General features: G+C 38.5%; 1 protein-coding gene and 1 long non-coding RNA gene across 3 annotated transcripts in view; one reads left to right on the forward strand and one right to left on the reverse strand.

The window, feature by feature from the left end:
• ZNF407 (zinc finger protein 407) overlaps positions 1-18085 on the reverse strand; it is a 328959-nt gene that overhangs the window by 286416 nt on the left and 24458 nt on the right. For both annotated transcript variants that reach the window (XM_083623582.1, XM_083623581.1), the window contains exon 3: positions 8825-8939. In XM_083623582.1, coding sequence (XP_083479708.1) covers positions 8825-8939 — 115 coding nt within the window. The remainder of the gene's footprint in view (positions 1-8824; positions 8940-18085) is intronic.
• LOC310766960 overlaps positions 1-18085 on the forward strand; it is a 175152-nt gene that overhangs the window by 97029 nt on the left and 60038 nt on the right. The gene's annotated exons all lie outside the window — the stretch shown is intronic.

Raw genomic sequence — 18085 nt, forward strand, 5'->3', positions numbered from 1 at the left:
GGCAGGAACTGAAAAATTCCTTCCTTTAGCAACTCCTTGCTTAGTTCCCATCTGCCTCGCTGCATCTCACTCTCTTACTCTAGTCTATGCCTTCCACGTATAGGTCTATTTCCACCCACCATGACCAGAACCCTGAGGCAGGAGGTGGTGTTTGAGAGCATTGGCCAAATGGTTAGGAACTAAACCCTGCATCCTGCTGCTTCCTCTATCAATGAAGATTGGAAACAAGTTCTCAAGTTTATAGGATCAGGACTATGGAACCTTACTATTCTCTTCTAATGTATACTATAATTCAAGCAGCGGTGCCTAGGAAACTGCCTTGATCCATCTAGCTTTATACTGTCTATACTAACTGGCAGCAGGTCTTCAGATGGGTTTTCCGCCCCCTATCCGGACCAATAATTGATCCTGAGCCCTTCTGCATGCAAAGTGTATGCTGTGACACTAAGTTGAAAGCTTAGCACGTGTTTGTTTAGCAGCTGCAGTGAAATCAGGCAAGCAATCACTCCTTTAGGAAAAGTGAGACATTCATGTATATTCTTATATGTCTTTTCAGTAGTTTATGCATGCTTAGTTTATTTCCTCAGGTTTTATCAGACAATGGAGCAGAGGCGCAATGGTGGCATGCTTGTCAACCATTCTGTTACACAGAGTTTGTTGGAATCATTCAATCACATAGTGGAAGTGACCACAAAGGGCATCTAATCCAACTTCATTATTATCATCTCTTAATTGTTTCTTCTTCAGGCTAAACATACCCAACTCCTTCAAGTTTCCTCACAGTTCTTGGTCTCCAGCCCCCCGCCCCGCCCCCAACATTTTTTCTTCCTTTCCTATGGACTCATTCCAGTTTGTCAATGTCCTTCTTAAATGGCTTTAGAACTGGACGCAAGACTCCAGATGAAATCTGACCAAAGCAGAATGGAGTGATGCCATTCCTTCTCATGATCTGAGCACAATACTTTTGTTGATGAAACCTAGAATTACATTAGCCTTTTTAGCAGCAGCAGATGCTGCTGCTGCATCACAATGCTGAATTGTTTTAGCTTATGGTCTACTAAAAACTCTAGATTCTTTTCACGTGAACTGCTGTGAAGCCAAGTGTATCCATCCTCTGGTTTTGCATCTGATTTTTCCTACCTAAATGCAGACATTTACATGAGAAATTCACTTGGTTAGTTTTGACCCACTTCTTCATTCTGTCTTTATAATCTTTGATTCCTTTTGGTCATCAGGAACTTCATTTTGCAAGGCACCACCAGCCTAGATATGCTTGGTATAGATATCACCCAAAGTCATAATCGCCTGGTTTGGTATATGAAACTTGATGACTTCAATCCAAGGTGAACATTATGGCCCCATAAACTCTTCTTCATCTTGAATTATAATGTGAGCTGGAGAAAAACTTCTTCCTCTCTGCCACTATTCCACTTACCTGTCTTATTGGAAGTCTCCCTTCCTCCACTACGCAATGCTGGCCCTGGTCCTAGGACCCAAAGGACTTCTAGCTTCCAAGTTGGGCATCTGTAAAAGGGTCTTAGGCATTCTGACAAAACTACATTTTCCTACATTTGTTGTCACAGTAGTATTTGAGAGGCTGCCAGCTATAACGTCCTGCTGTTGCCACCAGTCTAACGAAGTCAGGCAAGAGTTGGTGTTCAGACAACCTGGATGGGAAGTGCAAAATGGTCTGAAGAGGGATTGGAATACACCAAACTCTTTCTGCTCCACTCCCTGGCAAAAAGGTTGTTTTCAAAGCCCAAATAAAAGTAGGCAGAATTCACTATACATACACTAGATGGTATGGGTAGCTTTCAGTTGTATTTCTGAATGTACACAGGATGGTCAATCTAGACATTTTACCTATGTTTTGAAGAAAAATAAGACTAGTACTAATTTCCTCTGGAGAAAGGCATTGCACAAAACTATTGGCTTAGACGAAGTAAGCTCCCATTGAAACTAAATGGAATGTAAAAAAAGGTAAAGGTAAAGGACCCCTAACAGTTAAGTCCAGTTGCGAACAATTCTGGGGTTCCAGCACTCATCTCGCTTTAATGGCTGAGGGAGCCGACGTTTGTCCGCAGACAGTTTTTCTGGGTCATGTGGCCAGCATGACTAAGCCGCTTCTGGTGAAACCAGAGCAGTGCATGAAAACGCCATTTACCTTCCCACCAGAGCGGTACCTACTTATCTACTTGCACTTTGACGTGCTTTCGAACTGCTAAGCTGGCAGGAGCTGGGACTGAGCAACAGGAGCTCACCTCGTCACAGGGATGTGAACCGCCGACCTTTCCAATTGGCAAGCCCTAGGCTCAGTGGTTTAGACCAGTGTTTCCCAACCTTGGGCCTCCAGCTGTTTTTGAACTACAATTCCCATCATCCCTGCCCACTGGTCTTGCTAGCTAGGGATGATGGGAGTTGTAGTCCAAAAACAGCTGGAGGCCCAAGGTTGGGAAACACTGGTTTAGACCACCAATGGGAATGAAGTTTAACTAATTTGATGATCTATTAAAAGAAGCCAGGCCAACTGGTGGTGGTCTCTGGCCTCCTTTGTTTGGGGCAATTATGACAAATTTAAGAACTAGATCCTTGAAAATAAACTTCTAAATAGGATCCTTAAGGAAAATATTATCTAGAATGTCTTATACTCTTTAGCCAAGAGTCTTGTCAAGAACCCTGTCTCGTCATCAAATCTGGTAATATATATATATATATATATATATATATATATATATATATGTGTGTGTGTGTGTGTGTGTGTGTCTAGACAAGAACTGCAATGTAAAATGGAGTCCAGATTCAGCCAAGTCTGCAAAAAGGCCTCTGAATCGTTACCAACTCAGACATGCATCTCAGCATTTCATTCTGTTGAATAGACAATACATTTTTCTCTATGAGAAATCCTATCCTATTGGACATAACCACACTTAAGTATAATAAATTCTATAGAGCAATGGCAACCAAGTGGGATGCAACATTCGCAATCATTTCAGTTTTATTAAACACAGGACATGTCCTGCAGCAAATGCTTCTCCGATCCAATAATGTATCCTGTTTTTCCAGAACCATTCACAGAAAAAATAATAATAAAATGAAACACCTCTAGAAGAAGCAGTACTTGTTCTACGTGGCAAATATATCACAATCACATAGCTGCATGTATCTTTATAATTGCAGTTTGAAAGTGCATTGCATTAGGTTATATATAGTAGAGGTATGGGTATAAATCACTGGTAGTGTCCCTAACTCAAATACAAACATATATTCAGCTAAGTATGTACTTTTCATATCTTTTCACTTCAGCAAGTCCAACAAAAGCACTGCCATAACTCAACTGAAGTACAGGTGGATAAAAATACGTTTTTCATACAGCATTACAACTGGAAGTTGGCCTTGACTTTTCTGCTTCATTTGCCATACTGGACACTAACTAGTGAAGCATACTGCTAGCTATTCGATAGCAAGACCTTTCTGACACCTTTTTAGCCCCCCCCCCCTTACATGTTAAAGCAAAACACTGATTAATTTAAGCCCAGCCCTCAGAAAACTCTCAAGTACCAACATGTCCTTGTCCAACATCCAGCAGCACTATCAACAGATCGCCAGAAAACATTTGGAAAACCTCTTGTTGACGAAAACCTCACCAGTTATTAAAATTTCATTGCAATATTTGAGCTATTGTATTTTTATCTATCTGTATTCCAGCTGAATTGTGGTACTAAAAACTAGTTTTTAATAAAGTTTATGACCAGCTGCCCTGAGCCCTCGAGGATACGGTGGGCTATAAAGCTAAGTGACTAGAAACTGCAGCAAGAAACAACCCCATGAAAAAAGTATGCAAGGGCAAAACATATTGTGATATGTAACGGAAGGGTAGGAATACAACTGAAATGTGGCAAGTCTAACCCATGCTTTAAATCTCCTCTGAGTATAGTAGGAATAAAATCAGTCTACAGCTCACATGCTATCTTTGTACGCATAGTTTTTCAAGCATTTCTAAAAGATTTTTAAAATCAAAGTGTGACTTGACACTGAAATATATCATTATTGGTACAGTATTTTCCTTTGTCACCACACACCTACAGGTTGAAGCATCGTTGGATCTTGGGTTGCTTCCTCTCCAGTACGGATAATTCTGATGATTTGAGCAGCAGAAGCAAGCATTGTTTTATTTGGATACAGCTGTGGTTATGATGGCTGTAATTAATTGTTCAGTCAAAAAATGCAATACCATGGTGTATGTGATGATTTAAGCACACAACAGCTTTAGTTTTCAGAGACAACTAAAAATAGTGATTTTAATTTATTCCTGCTGCCTACAATTACTCACAACCATGTATTTTTAAATATTTCCAGCCTATAAAAATTACTAATTTTTGCCACTTGTGTTTATCTGCCTTTAGACTTTGATTTGGATAAATTAAGCTCTCAAGTGTTCCTTGCTTTATGAAACTCTGCATGTTGTACACTTCAACACAAATAAATGACTTCTACCATTAGAGGTTTAAATAATGTAATGTATTTCATGCTCAGCCTGAAGCGGGATTCCAATGAAGTTGCTAATGCACGTAATGATTAAGTGTAACTCAAATACTAACTGTGTTGTTGAAAACATGACAGGCAATAATTTGGTCTATTATATTCTGCCATTTAATTGCCTAGTACAGACATTCTCTGACACGTTATGAAGCAATGATTTACAATTATTCAAGCTGCAAAGGTCAGAAAGTGACATTATAATCATCTACACAGAGATCCCCTTCTAATGCACAAAAAATAGGTAATCTCACATAGAAATAGTTTTACTGAAGTTTCAACTTTCTATTTAAAGATTTATCTGGCCACAGAACAAACAGTTCACTTGCAGCAACACTAAGACGCATGTAAAAACCAAAAGTACATTTCCGTCTCTTCGTAATGATACATTTAAGAATGAATCTTCTTTGTTCTCTAAGGGGAAGACTAAGCAGAAGCACTTTGGAAGCGCAAGTTATTGCTGTGCTGAAATAAGTATCTCTGTTCGTATAATCTGGAACTAATTTTTAAAAACCCAATATACACATAATTTTTTTTATGTGACAAAATAAATCCCTGGTAGCAAACCATAGAAAAGGAGCAATATGAATACTTCAGTTTCAAATATTTGTAGACTGTCAACAAGAAGCTTTTGAATCCATGAAACATATCATTGATTTAAAAAAATACTAACATATGACATACCCCTTCAATTTACTTCACACTTCTTTTCATGCCTCTTTGAAATAACAACTACCAAACACATATTGATCAAGGCACTGGCAATATTGCCATGGTCAAACTTCAAATGAAGTTTCAAAATACTTCTCTAAATGATGTGTGGGAGAAGAAAACAAAACAAAAAAGTAAACTAAATACACCCCTTTTTTAAGGAAGGGGAAACTGTGTACTGCAAATAATGATTTGAAATTTGATCTGTGGTCACATTTTAATAGATACATTTTAAAGTAATTGAAAGAATGCAGAAAAAGGACAGATAGGTTGATTTCAAATGATTAACATTTCTGGAGACGTAAAATCCTTCTACTGATTTCTGCTGCAGTCATTTTATTTATACATAGCAACTTAAGAAAAATAGAAAGGAAGGTAACTCACTCTAACATAAGGTGTGTGTTTTTAAAGCTCTATATCCAAAAGCAAAGGCAAGGGGAAACTGGATGTATTTTTAAATGATAAGTTGCTCATAAATTCTGTTTAAAATCTGAAGTGCTGAACAATTCATTTTTCATGTACCTGAGGCATAAAATCTCAAAAGTGCATGATAAGCCTTTTCAGTACATTCCACTATGCAAGCTTTTTTAAAAAACAAAAACAAAAAAAACCACACACAAGTAAATGCTGGGAAACCAGTGAGATTTTTTAATTTTCGTGTCATGAACAACTTCATAGCCAGACTTCTGAAAATTAAATTTAAATAGGTAGCAGTTGGATACTCACTGAAAACAGATCCCTTCTCAAATAAGGGATGCATTTCCCATTCATGAACATAATGCAAAGGAAAACAATCACCACACATCTGCCGATAAGGAAATGAGTAGCAGACGGTTTATTTCAAATGCTGAAAGATTAGTAGCTTCCAATTTCTATGGCAGAGTATTTCTACTGTGCAGCTGGAAAAAATTAAACTTCGATTTGAAACAATAAAAGCAACATGCAAAAACACTGCTGTCTTTCCACCCACACCCCTTTGTGTCGACTGTGCTACACAAGATACAGTACATAAAATCTTCTGTTCATTTTTAGCATTTAGACTGGCATTACTTTACAAAGGGTTTTCACTTTCCAATTCATAACAAAATTCAAGGCAATCAAGGGATATCTTACATCCACAATTATCCACAGCCTTGCACTGACATTTCACCTTGTTTAAAAAAGAAACCCCAAACAGGTTGTGGAGCAACTGGGGAAACAAGTTAACATTCCACCTAATAGAAAGCTTGTTGTTTGGAATCTAAAAGTCACGGGGTAGAATTTTTAACTACTGCAGAAAAGAAAACATAGTACAGGACCTTCTGTTTGTGACAAAATTACCAAGTTAATGTTCCTGAAAGATCACTTCACCTTTTAAAACATGATTTTTTAAAAAGGTAAATTTATAGCAATTAAAGCTAATGAAGAAATGCAGCACTAGCTGCTTATATTCAGGAACTAATAGGTCCACTGAGCATTTCGAAGATTATTTAGCCATCAATGATAATGAATTGACATTGTCAGTGGTGTTAATGTACCAATGCTCTAACCTGATAGCCAATCCCAGCAATTTTATGTTGCCACTTTATTTTTAATCTACAAAATACCCTATCTTTTTGGTGAACATGGCAGTAATATAGCACAGTGTATTATGCTACACACACACTAAAAGGTTGGCATATTAATTATTTGGCTGACAGTTCAAAGTGCACTGACCATCCTTCCTGCTTCGAATTCTCCTTTGAATTCATTACAATTTGGCAGATGACATTTCTTTACCAATTCAGCCATGGTTATGTACCAATAGTTTTGATTTGTATCAGATTAAAATTTATTATTTTAGCGGTTCAGAACAAAAGGCCTATATGAGGAAGACTTTTGTGAATTTCTCTTTCCATTAGCTGCCACTTGCACAAGTAACTTGACAGTATCACAAGTTAATTATGTAACATGACACAAGAACAATGATATGAAATCTCTGGTTATGGCAATCAAAGGAACTTTGACAAATGACAGATTTAAGTGTCCTGTTTTTTTCGAATGACCAAACATAATCAGCAACTTCTCATCCCCCTTCCCACTCACAAATATGTAAGAAGATACTAACTGCAAGGGCTGCATCAGTCACTAAAAAAATGTGTGTCAATGCCAAACCACCACCACCAACCCACAGACAATGTATAGTTGGCTACTCATAGGCAAGTTCAAGTTCTTTTTCTCAGAATCCATATTTATTCATTTTCAGGCCAAAGTTATTGGTAAGTCAAGAGCGTCTTCCGCACAGAATTGTTGTCATTTATAAGACAGGCAGCTGCCAAAATGTAGCGTACACTGGTGGCATTCACAGCCAAAGGCCTGGAAGATCCTCCTCCGTTATTTTACAGTGGATAACTTTCATAATTGCTTCCACTGAGTTTTAAAGCAATTCAGCCATCAGCTCGCGATCCACTCCTCCCATCAGGAAATAAAACCACCCTTAGCGATCTAACAGCACTTATTTGTATAGCAGGCACGTGAATCGGTGAGTTGCATTCTAATTTGTTTTTGAACATTTCACTCACTTTGTTTGCAAGGCGTGTTTAATTGCAAGAGTTGACGGGATTAAAACCTGGCTGAAAAATATTCCTACCCACCCACCTCTCTGTACTGGCGTGCACTGTGTGATCCATCTGAACCTCTGCCATTTTGCGTACTAGTCATCAGGCTTCTGCAGCAACTTAACTTGTTTTGAGGAAAGCGCTTTTATATGAAGCATATATTAGCTAATTCTTTTAGCATAATAACATTAAAATACTCTTTTAATAGAAGCGCGGTACTAAAACCCACCTCTGAATGTCCTATGATGTACCATATATGCCATGGCATTTTAAAACCTTTTAAACATTTCTGCTAAATTAATTAGTTTTGCATTAAAGAGTCTCTGAGCCTCCCTATTAAATGCAACACATTTGAAGGACAATTAAACATTACGAATGGTCCTTTGGACGGAATAGCCATTACAAGGGGGAAAGGGAAGAAGAGGTTTTTCTGAGGCAATACAACATACGCAAGATGTCTCTGATTTTATACACACACACACACACACACACACACACACACTCCTCTTGTGTGCAGCAATATACGCAATTCTTTGGAAGTTTTCTTTTCCTGTGTCTCCTGCAGTGCAAAAACTCCACGGGAGCCCATAATCTGTTAACTGAGCTCAAACTAGAACAATATATAGCACAAATGCATGTATGTGCACATATACACAAAACACATACCAAATTGAAGTCTATATTATTTTTCATGCCTTTAAAAAGGAATTTACAGTTCTCCCTGGCAATGTGAATGAACATCCTATAATTTAGTCAATTTACAGATTACAGGTTCAAATTGACCTTGTAGCCCATAAAATTGCTCATCTGCAGTACTGGATTAGAAGTAGGAAAAGAATGTCATAACTGTATTTAAGGAATTTACCATAACAATGGGAAGGAGGATATGCATGCATAATTTTAGCCCCTCTTGCTCACATCCCCATTTTGAATGCTGAAACAATGCATAGCCTACACTCCTCTCTGGTTAACCAAGGGAGGAACGGTTTCAATTTACTCACCCACAGACATGACACTTGTATTCCCTCATCCCAAGGTGCCTCTTGACATGGTTTCTGGCATCTCCTAGTTGAGCTGTTGCAAAGTGGCAAATCTTGCATTTGAACGGCTTTGATCCTAAGTAAAATTTAGCATAAAGATAGGAGTTGAATTAGAATATTATATTACCCTTGGATAAAGAAATCACAGTTTGTGAAGAAAATAGCCTTTTAATTTTTTTATTTTTTTATTTTAAGTGGGTGGGTGTGAAAATTAATATCCAATATTTAACCTGTTTCAGAATCTTGCCTAGCCCTGAAAAGAAATTTTTCTATTGCATACATTTATAACTCCAGGGATACCGTTAGGGTACGTGCCACATATTTCTCATTAAAGATACTTCCCCGAAGTTCAAACACAAAAGTTAAGCAAGAATGGGTTTTCATTAATGAGCACTCACTTATTATAGAAACGGTATCGATAATTAGAAGATGAGACACTTGGGGAACTTTAAAATGAGGCCACTAAACTTTTTCCATAGTTTTCACCCATTATAATGCGGCTAGAACTCAGGTTGCAACCCAGCAGGAGCCTGTTCTAGTTCATTTCAATGGAACTCATACTGCAGTGGTTTCTGATGAACTGTGCCAGGGCTCACGGCCATTTGTTAAGGTGGAAGTATCATGACAAGGCGATCTTTCCCCTCCACTTGTACTCAAAGTGGTCTTGCAAAAGCAAAATCATAATTCATTACATCCTAGAAATGGCTAGAAAAATGGACTACTGCAGATCATGTTAACCTCGAGTTTCACCATCTAGAGAAGCTTTCGCAACATTATTTACCATGGCTTGTATCCAATGGTGTCCCTCTGCTGATGGAACACTCCTGGATTTAATGGAGGCTTCCATTTGTAGAAAAAGGGGTGATTTTTATTTATTCCCCCTGCACCGCTGTAGCCCCACAAAACAGCTTCAGAGGTCGATCAGACACTCTGGAACAATGCGGAAAGTGTTGCAAGGGACTGCATGGGGGAGGATGAATTGGGGGGGGAAAGTTTTTCCTTCCCATTCTTCAAGGGGAAGTCTCTGCTGGATCAAGGAGCCTGAAACAGAAGGTAAATCACTGGATACAGCAGAGATGAGGAACCTGTGGCCCTTCAGACATTGCCGGACTACAATTCCCATCATTCTTAAACATTAGTCATGTTAGGTGGAGCTGATGGGAGCTGAAGTCCAATAACATCTTGAGGGTCACAGGTTCCCCATCTCTGAAGTACTATAAAGAAGTATTTCAAGTTAACTTTTAAAAATGGTTATGTGACCTGAGAGTTTGGGAACTTCCATACTTTGCATGAATGTTGTATCCCATGGTCAAACACAGTGCTTCTCAAAGCTATAAACTCTTAAAATGTAAAGGGTTGCTAAAGACCATTACTTCAAAAAGAGTGAGAGCCATTCCTGCTTTCCCAGTGTATCTGGAGTTTTTCTCAGATGCGCTTGTTGTTTCCAGGCATGGTCATGATCTGAGGAGCACAGAAAGCTGCCTACACCGAGTCTGGTCCATCTAGTTCTGTATTGTTTACAACAGCGTTTCCCAAACTTGGGTCTCCAGACTCTAATCCCCATCATCCCTGACCGCTGGTCTTGCTCGCTAGGGATGATGGGAGTTGTAGTCCAAAAACAGCTGGAGACCCAAGTTTGGGAAACACTGGTTTACAATCACTGGCAGGATTTCAGACATGGGTCTCTCCCAGTCCTACTTGGAGATAGCAGGGATTGAACTTAGGACTTTCTGCATTCAAGGCAGATGCTTTACCCCTGAGCTACGGAATTTCCTGTGGGTGGATGTGCTTCACGTAGAGGGTGCTAAGTGAAAGATTGCTCACGCACAATTTCCACAAAAGTCAACCAGCTTCATTTGGTAAGAACTGGTGTACCTTTTAAAAAATGTTCAATTTGTAAGATAAATATATTTGAGCAGATTACCTATTTTGAATATGTTATACTCTCTGATAAGGAGTAAATTTAAACCTTAATACTGATATTTTAGGCCTATCTTGCTCATACGCTTTTTTCCCCTTCCTTTTTGACAATACCGAAAGAATGATTCATTGCCTTTCTGTTGCAATGACATGCGGTGTATGAATATACAGTGAATAAAATATTACACCTTTATGACTGTTTTATGGTCAGGAATTTATGATTATTCTGAAAACTAGAAGTATTGACATTTTGGCTATTATTTATTTCAAGAACAAACTTTAACTGCCTAGAACAGACCAAAGAATTATAGGATTTCCCCACCCCCACCCCACAAGAAAGCAGAACTCGCTTGTTCTTTTGCAACACAATCAGGCCAAGAAGAAAAAAAGTAAAACAGCACACTGCAACTGAAGTTGACTTTCTGATCAGATTGAGGCAATTATATTATCACAAAAATGCAGTCATTAAACCTGGCAGGTGTCAGTACTGGGATATTAAGTGGCAACATATCATTTTAAAGTATGTCATGACCCTTTCCAACTTTTATAAGACCAGCAGATCTCTCTATATCCATAAATCCCACAATTGCAGTTAAAAGTAAGTGCAATATGCTTGCAGATACTTCATATTATATTTGGGATATGTTTTGTGAAGAACTTCCTCCAATATAGTTAAGCATAATATGAAATATGGGATCTTTAATAAATATACATAAAAGAGCTCGGATAAGAAAAATGTTACAGTACATCATACTTGATCAATGAACCTTTCTGCTGTGCCCTTGAACACAGAATATCTGCAAAGAAGACTTTGTTTAAATTGAGGATCTTGGTTAAAAAAAAAATTCAGAGTCTTAAATTTCAATTTAATTCCCAAAAGCTGACGAAAAATGAAGCATTTAATTTTAATCTTCCAACAGAAATAAAAAAGTCAACAGTACTAAGCACGGGCAGACAAGGTTGAATATTTCACAGTTCAATGACAATGAAGCCAGATCTCTTAATACTTCCATTTCTACTGTTAGAAGTAGATGTAAAATATATTTAGCACCTGAATGGTTATATCTAGTCAGCTTTATATGTTTAAATGTCAAAAGCAGGTTGAGTCTGCAGCTAACAGCGATCACATTCTATCAATCAAACTGGAAAATTCCAGTTTATTTAAATTATCCTGATAAAACTGAATTAACCATTAATTTAGCGGCATTCCGTATCAACACTGCATTCTATAAAGGGACCTATGAAAATAAAATAAATTTGAGTAAAGTCAGTCTACCTCCACATTAAATACAAAGTGTTGAAGTAGACGATCTAACTCACCAGTTTAAAGACTGATTAGGTAATATATAATGCCAAGACTAAGACTGGCTATGGTAAAGCAGTCTATTCGTATTTATATGTCCATTTTATTTCAAAAAGCTAAAATATCCTGCAGCTTCAGCCCCACTTTCATTTGGATTCTTTTCCCAATGGAAACATGTTAAATTTGTGCCAATTCTGTTATCACTGGTGCTCCATGGGCTCTGACCACACACTGTTCTTCTTTAAGTGTCAAAATTCCATCAATACTATTGGGCCCATTCAACCTTTATGCTCTGAAAGTTTGGGGCCAATTTTGACAGTGTGCGAATCATTCCTTGCAATGTTACATTAATTTTTCATTATCAACAAAAATTGTAGCATCAACAGCAACATGTTGGGTTATGATTATCATTCCGTAATTTGAAAGATGTTGAATTATAGGTTATTAATAGTTAAGTCTCGTGCATTTTTTAGCAACTAGGAGGACCAGGCCAGTGTAGTTTAGTGGCTAGTGTCATATTATTACTTAGGAGACCTGGGTTCAAGTCCCTACTCAACCATGAATCTCACTGGGTGACCTTGGGCCAGTCACTATCTCTCAGCCTAACCTACCTCACAAGGTTTTTGTGAGGACAAAATGGAGAGATGGGAATGGGGGGAACCATGTACACCAGAGAAAAGATGGGATAGAAATTCAATACATAAATAAATATTGGCAATGGTTTTAACAATCAATTCCACAACCCCAATTGCCCACCATGAAAAAATGCTTTGGAAACAGAGAGGAGTTCCAGCATGGGTTTGTGGTACAGGGCCAACTACTCACAAGAAAAATGTCAAACAAGGCCATTTTAAAAGTGTAAATTGTCACATAGACCAGGGATGGGATTGGAAGGCTGATCTCTGATGATTTGCAACAAATCATCAGTTTGACATCCAACGATCTAAACACAGCAATGCCTAAAAGACTCCCCCCATCCCATGCCCTAAATTAGGCTGGTGAAACGAAGAACACTTGGGAAAAACCAGGAGTTCTACCCAGAACCTTTTTTCCAGTTCAGGCACCTCTCAGGTGGCCACCAGTGCCATTATAAGAGAACAAGGAAGGAGTTGGTGGTAGGTTCTGACAGCTCTTTTTCTATAAAAATTGCACTGGTTGTATCCAAAGCAGTGCTGAGCAATGCATCCATGACTGGACACATTAGTTGGCTACGTCCCCAGAAGTTGACTTTTGTCCTGGGCTAATAATGCCCTCAGTTCTTAGTATATGCCAGCTATCCTGAGCTGCTATTTTGAACCTGGTCCTGGTCCATAGCCTTCTAGTAGAAACATGTAAGTTGATCTCAGAGAGCTGAAGCTTGCCCATCCCCGCCATAGAGCTTTGCCACTGTATGTCTTCCATTCCTTACCCTGTCTATTATCTATGGCTAAAACTCCCAACTATGCCTTGGCAATTAGTGCAATTTCATCTTTCCAGTGCACCACGCCAATATCCTTCCTACCTCTTAAATTAATTCAAAGTCCTTCCACTAAAATGTTGCCTTTTGCTTCAGTTTTTAGTAGAAAATAAGAGATGTTGAGAAGCCAGTTCTTGAGAAGCCAGGCTCCTCCCTCCATCAGCTGTTGTCTCAGGGCAACAGAAGAGAAGGAGAGAGAAGGGATACAGGTACATTCCCATCCATGCAGTGGAAAGACTGGCACCTTTCAGCTCCTCTTCTCCTTGATGTTTCCATCCCAGCTGCTTCTTAGAAGAACTGGTAACTAAAAACTGGTACCTGAGTTTGCTTATTTCCCCCTCCATCTCAATCCATTTTTCTTTAGGGTCATGTCTTTTTATACTGCAAGCTGCAGGGGTAAGGACTGTCTTGTTTTCATCAATCTGTAAACCACTCTGTGAGTCTTTTTTGGGCTGAAGAGTTGGGTTGTTGTTGTTTTTTTAAAAAAAATCTGATCAATAATGACCCTTCATCTCCTGCATCCTCACTGCATCACTATCATTTTCTACATCAATCTCATAGGTCATTTTCACAACGCTCTCCTTTGGCCGCCTTCCCTCGTTCATTGCCTCAAGTTTGTCTGCTCATTTGTGCAAGCTCATCTACGGTGTGCTCATTTCCTCCTTCCCTGCTCCCATTTTCATGACATCAAGACTAAAACTCCATCTAAAGTCCCTGAGCAAAATCAACTTTCTCCACAAAGCCTTGCCAAATCCATGGTAGCCAAAATGTTCTATGCTTCCTTCTTCCCAAGCTCATTATTCTCCTGTCCTCTTCCTTACACTTTTGTTTTATTTACACTGTAAACAGGCATCAAATTAGACCAGGAAATAACCGATTAGCAAATAAATGGATGCTAAGTAAGTTCTACAAATTGGGAGTTACCATTTCTCTTAATGGAATTTCCAGCTAATAACTGGTAAAACTCAAATCCCAGCCGAATTACAAACATAACATTTTCGTTAAAGGATCACACTTATTTTATAACCCACCTTTGAGAAGAGTTCTTACAAAATGGCTTCAGTTCTATCTTTCCTTTTAAAAGTTTGAGAAACTGAAAAACTAAACGCACAAACAACCAAAGTAAACATAGTGAAGCACACATCTCCCCAGTTTTGACTTTTCCATGACTACTATGCCATTTACTATCTACAGTGGTACCTCTGGTTACGTACTTAATTCATTCCGGAGGTCCGTTCTTAACCTGAAACTGTTCTTAACCTGAAGCACCACTTTAGCTAATGGGGCCTCCTGCTGCTGCCGTGCCACTGCGGCGCAATTTCTTTTCTCATCCTGAAGCAAAGTTCTTAACCCAAGATATTATTTCTGGGTTAGCAGAGTCTGTAACCCAAGGTACCACTGTATAGCTTTAAGACCTCTCACTTTTTCCCACAGAATGAATAATGTTTCAATATCTGATGTGGCCCTTATTTTAAAAGAGACGATTCCCATTTAGGCCACATATTCACAATCCAAAACCTTGATGGCTTCACCCAAAGTGCAGTTGCTCATAGCATATAAATGGGGCTACAAATTGAATAATAACAATATTTAATAATAATTTCATCTGCTGTCATAATTTTGTAGTCCAGGAAGACTACATTTTGTTGCTATTCGATCATAACTCTGCAAAGGTCTTTAGCTGTAAATTATCTTCAGAATCAATGGTGTTACTTAAAGCTTATGAAAAGGGAGATGGAAATGGAAGAGTGAAGTCCAGATCTTGATGAAGACAAATTACTTCGTACAGCTCTCATCTCAGAACCACTGTCCTAGCACCACTGAGCAGCAGGGATAGATTAGCCAACCCAGAGATTAAGGATCCCTTTTTGCATCATGTCAGCAACATGGAAACAATTTCCCCATAGCAAGATCCCTTTCTGCTTTGATCGTTGTCAGACAGTTGTCTCTGTACAGCCAGGGTAGGGCAGCTATAGTCCTTCAGATGTTGCTGGACTGGAACTTCCATCAGCCAGCTGATATTGTCCTATCTGGGCAACAACTGGTGGGAAAAGATCCACAAGACCGGCTTCACCCATGTGTTTGTAAGTACAGATGTTTCCATAGGCAAGTGAAATCTCACCATGTTGAAGCTGCTCCCACACCACTGAAATTAATGCAAGAAGGATCCCTAAATAAAGGGATTAAGGGAATGTTTTAAGAACAGTTGAAGTCTCAACTGAATGGCTGTTCTATGTAGCCTGGAGTACAGAGAGTATGAAAGGTAGGTAGGGGCCATGTAAGCATTTTCCTCCCTCATGTCTCAATGTTTCTTAGTGTGTTAAATATACAGCACTAGTTAAGTCTCCATCGAAACCCTGCTTAGATTTTTAAATAAGCATTAACTCTGAATGCCACTTACAATTCAGTGTCACAGATTATTAAATCAATGTTTGCTACCAGTTTCCCTGCAATGTCTTTCTTCCTCCTCAACACATCCCCACTGTATGGTAAAACTGAAATGTTCTGGGAAATTACAAAATAACAGTAATATTGCATTAATATTTTGAAATTCGTTTGGTGATCGTTCAGAAGACATCTTCATAACAAGAGATTTCTCAGGTCTCCAATAGTCCTGTACAACTACCAGAATACCAAAAAAACCACCAAAAACACACACAGTGGTTTCAGCATTTAAGCACATGAATATTGGAACACTGAGTCTTGAAGACATTAGTATCTCTGCCAAGCACATGATTAACCCTAACATTTGACTCCCACTGAAATCATAAGCAAGGAAAGCACAGAGATAGGTGAATATATATTTTCAGAATTCAGGCTGCTAATTAGGCATGCAAGACCCATCTAAATTGGAAGTTGAAAAGTCCTCTACCTTTAACCTTTCTGTTGTTTTTCTTGACACTTCCTCATTTTCACTTGTCAAAGTGTGATGGACTTGCTTGTTATCCGCTACATTGTATAACCTCCCCCTTTGCTACGTGAGAAGCTTTGGAATCAGGGAAAGGAAACTCTCTTTATTTTCCACAATTTGGAATCCCTAGTTATTGGCGAGGGGGAGGGGGGATTTTGAGAGAGAAACACTTTAAATAATGGCATGTAAAGAAGCAATCCTGCAATCCTACACATGCTTACCTAGGAATAAGTCCCACTGAACTCAATGGGCTTCGCCTCTGAGAAGACATATGTAGGATGGTGGCTTTGCAAAGCTGCAAACCCATAACCACCTGCCTGAAAGTATGGCCCACTGAATTCAGTGGGTCATACTTATACGTAGACATATTGGATTGCACTGTAAAGCTGTTATACTAAATGCAGATGAACCCAGCATCTGCTTCTGCTGTTGGTTTGCTCCTTCCGCTCCGCCTGCAGGAGCATACATTGTGGTGCTCTTCCTTGGCCTCTCAATCTTGGCGTCCAAAACCCATTTATTTCTTTACAGAACTGCTTTTATTGTGCCGAAGATGGGAAGAAACATTGCATAAAACATTCAGTAAATCAGAAAATATGAAGAAGGGGAAGAAACCAGGAATTGGAGGAGGAAAAACCTCTTCCAGTTAACTATTAATAAAAATACCAGCATTACTATTTCATGTGCATAAGCAAAGTTATCAGAAAAGCAATTCATTTTAAAGGTGCAGTGAGAAAGAGAATAGATTAAAACCTCTTCTGTAACTCTTCCTCCCCAAAAATTATTTGCAAAATGAAATGGTAGATATGTGTTGTCACCCAAAAAAAGGTTCCTTTGCGGCACATTCACATCTAATGCAAAGCAGAATAAAAATACACTCATTGATAAGACATGCACAAGCTGTTAAAAAGTGTGCTAACTTTTACTAAATGTTACAATCAATGATGTAACTTATGTAAGTAGGGTTGCTTTGTCATATATTGATAGTTACCTCACTTTCACATCCACATTAACTTGATTTTAAATGCAATTAATACATATAGTCAAGGAAGACTAATGGACTACATTCTGCACTTAACCTGGTGGACATTTTCAAATGGCACAAGTGACCAGTGCAAACCTATTTTGCATTGTAAACGACTAAATAAATCTTAATGGATTAAGAATGATCAGCTATCAACACACAAGGGAAATTAAGTGCTGAAATGCCTACATTGATTATTTTAAATTATTAGCCTTACTCTGTTCTTGAATTTGTATGCTTTTAGTGAGCTTTAACACATTTACAAGACTTATTGACTATAATTACAAGAGAATTCAAGTAATGGACACATCAATTATAAGCAACATGTCTTGACCAGACAGTTGCATAAAGAATTCTAAAGAGAGCTCCATTAGCATCTTCCCTGTAGTTTTATTCCATTTTATCTGCCTTAAGAGGGCATATAAAGGGCTTATAAAAACTGTTCTGACCATGTGAACAGTCTGTGCCATCGAAAAACTCATCACCAAATTCAATTTTTTTAAAAAAACATTTCCTGAAACGATCTGCACAAGTATAGAATTGGCTTGCTAAAAGAAGGCTGGGATTCCTAAGCTGATGATACTGATGGTTTGCAAGAATTAATACTTTAG

This window comes from Podarcis filfolensis (assembly GCF_964270895.1).
Source record: "Podarcis filfolensis genome assembly, chromosome: 7".
In the NCBI taxonomy this organism is placed as follows: domain Eukaryota; kingdom Metazoa; phylum Chordata; class Lepidosauria; order Squamata; family Lacertidae; genus Podarcis; species Podarcis filfolensis.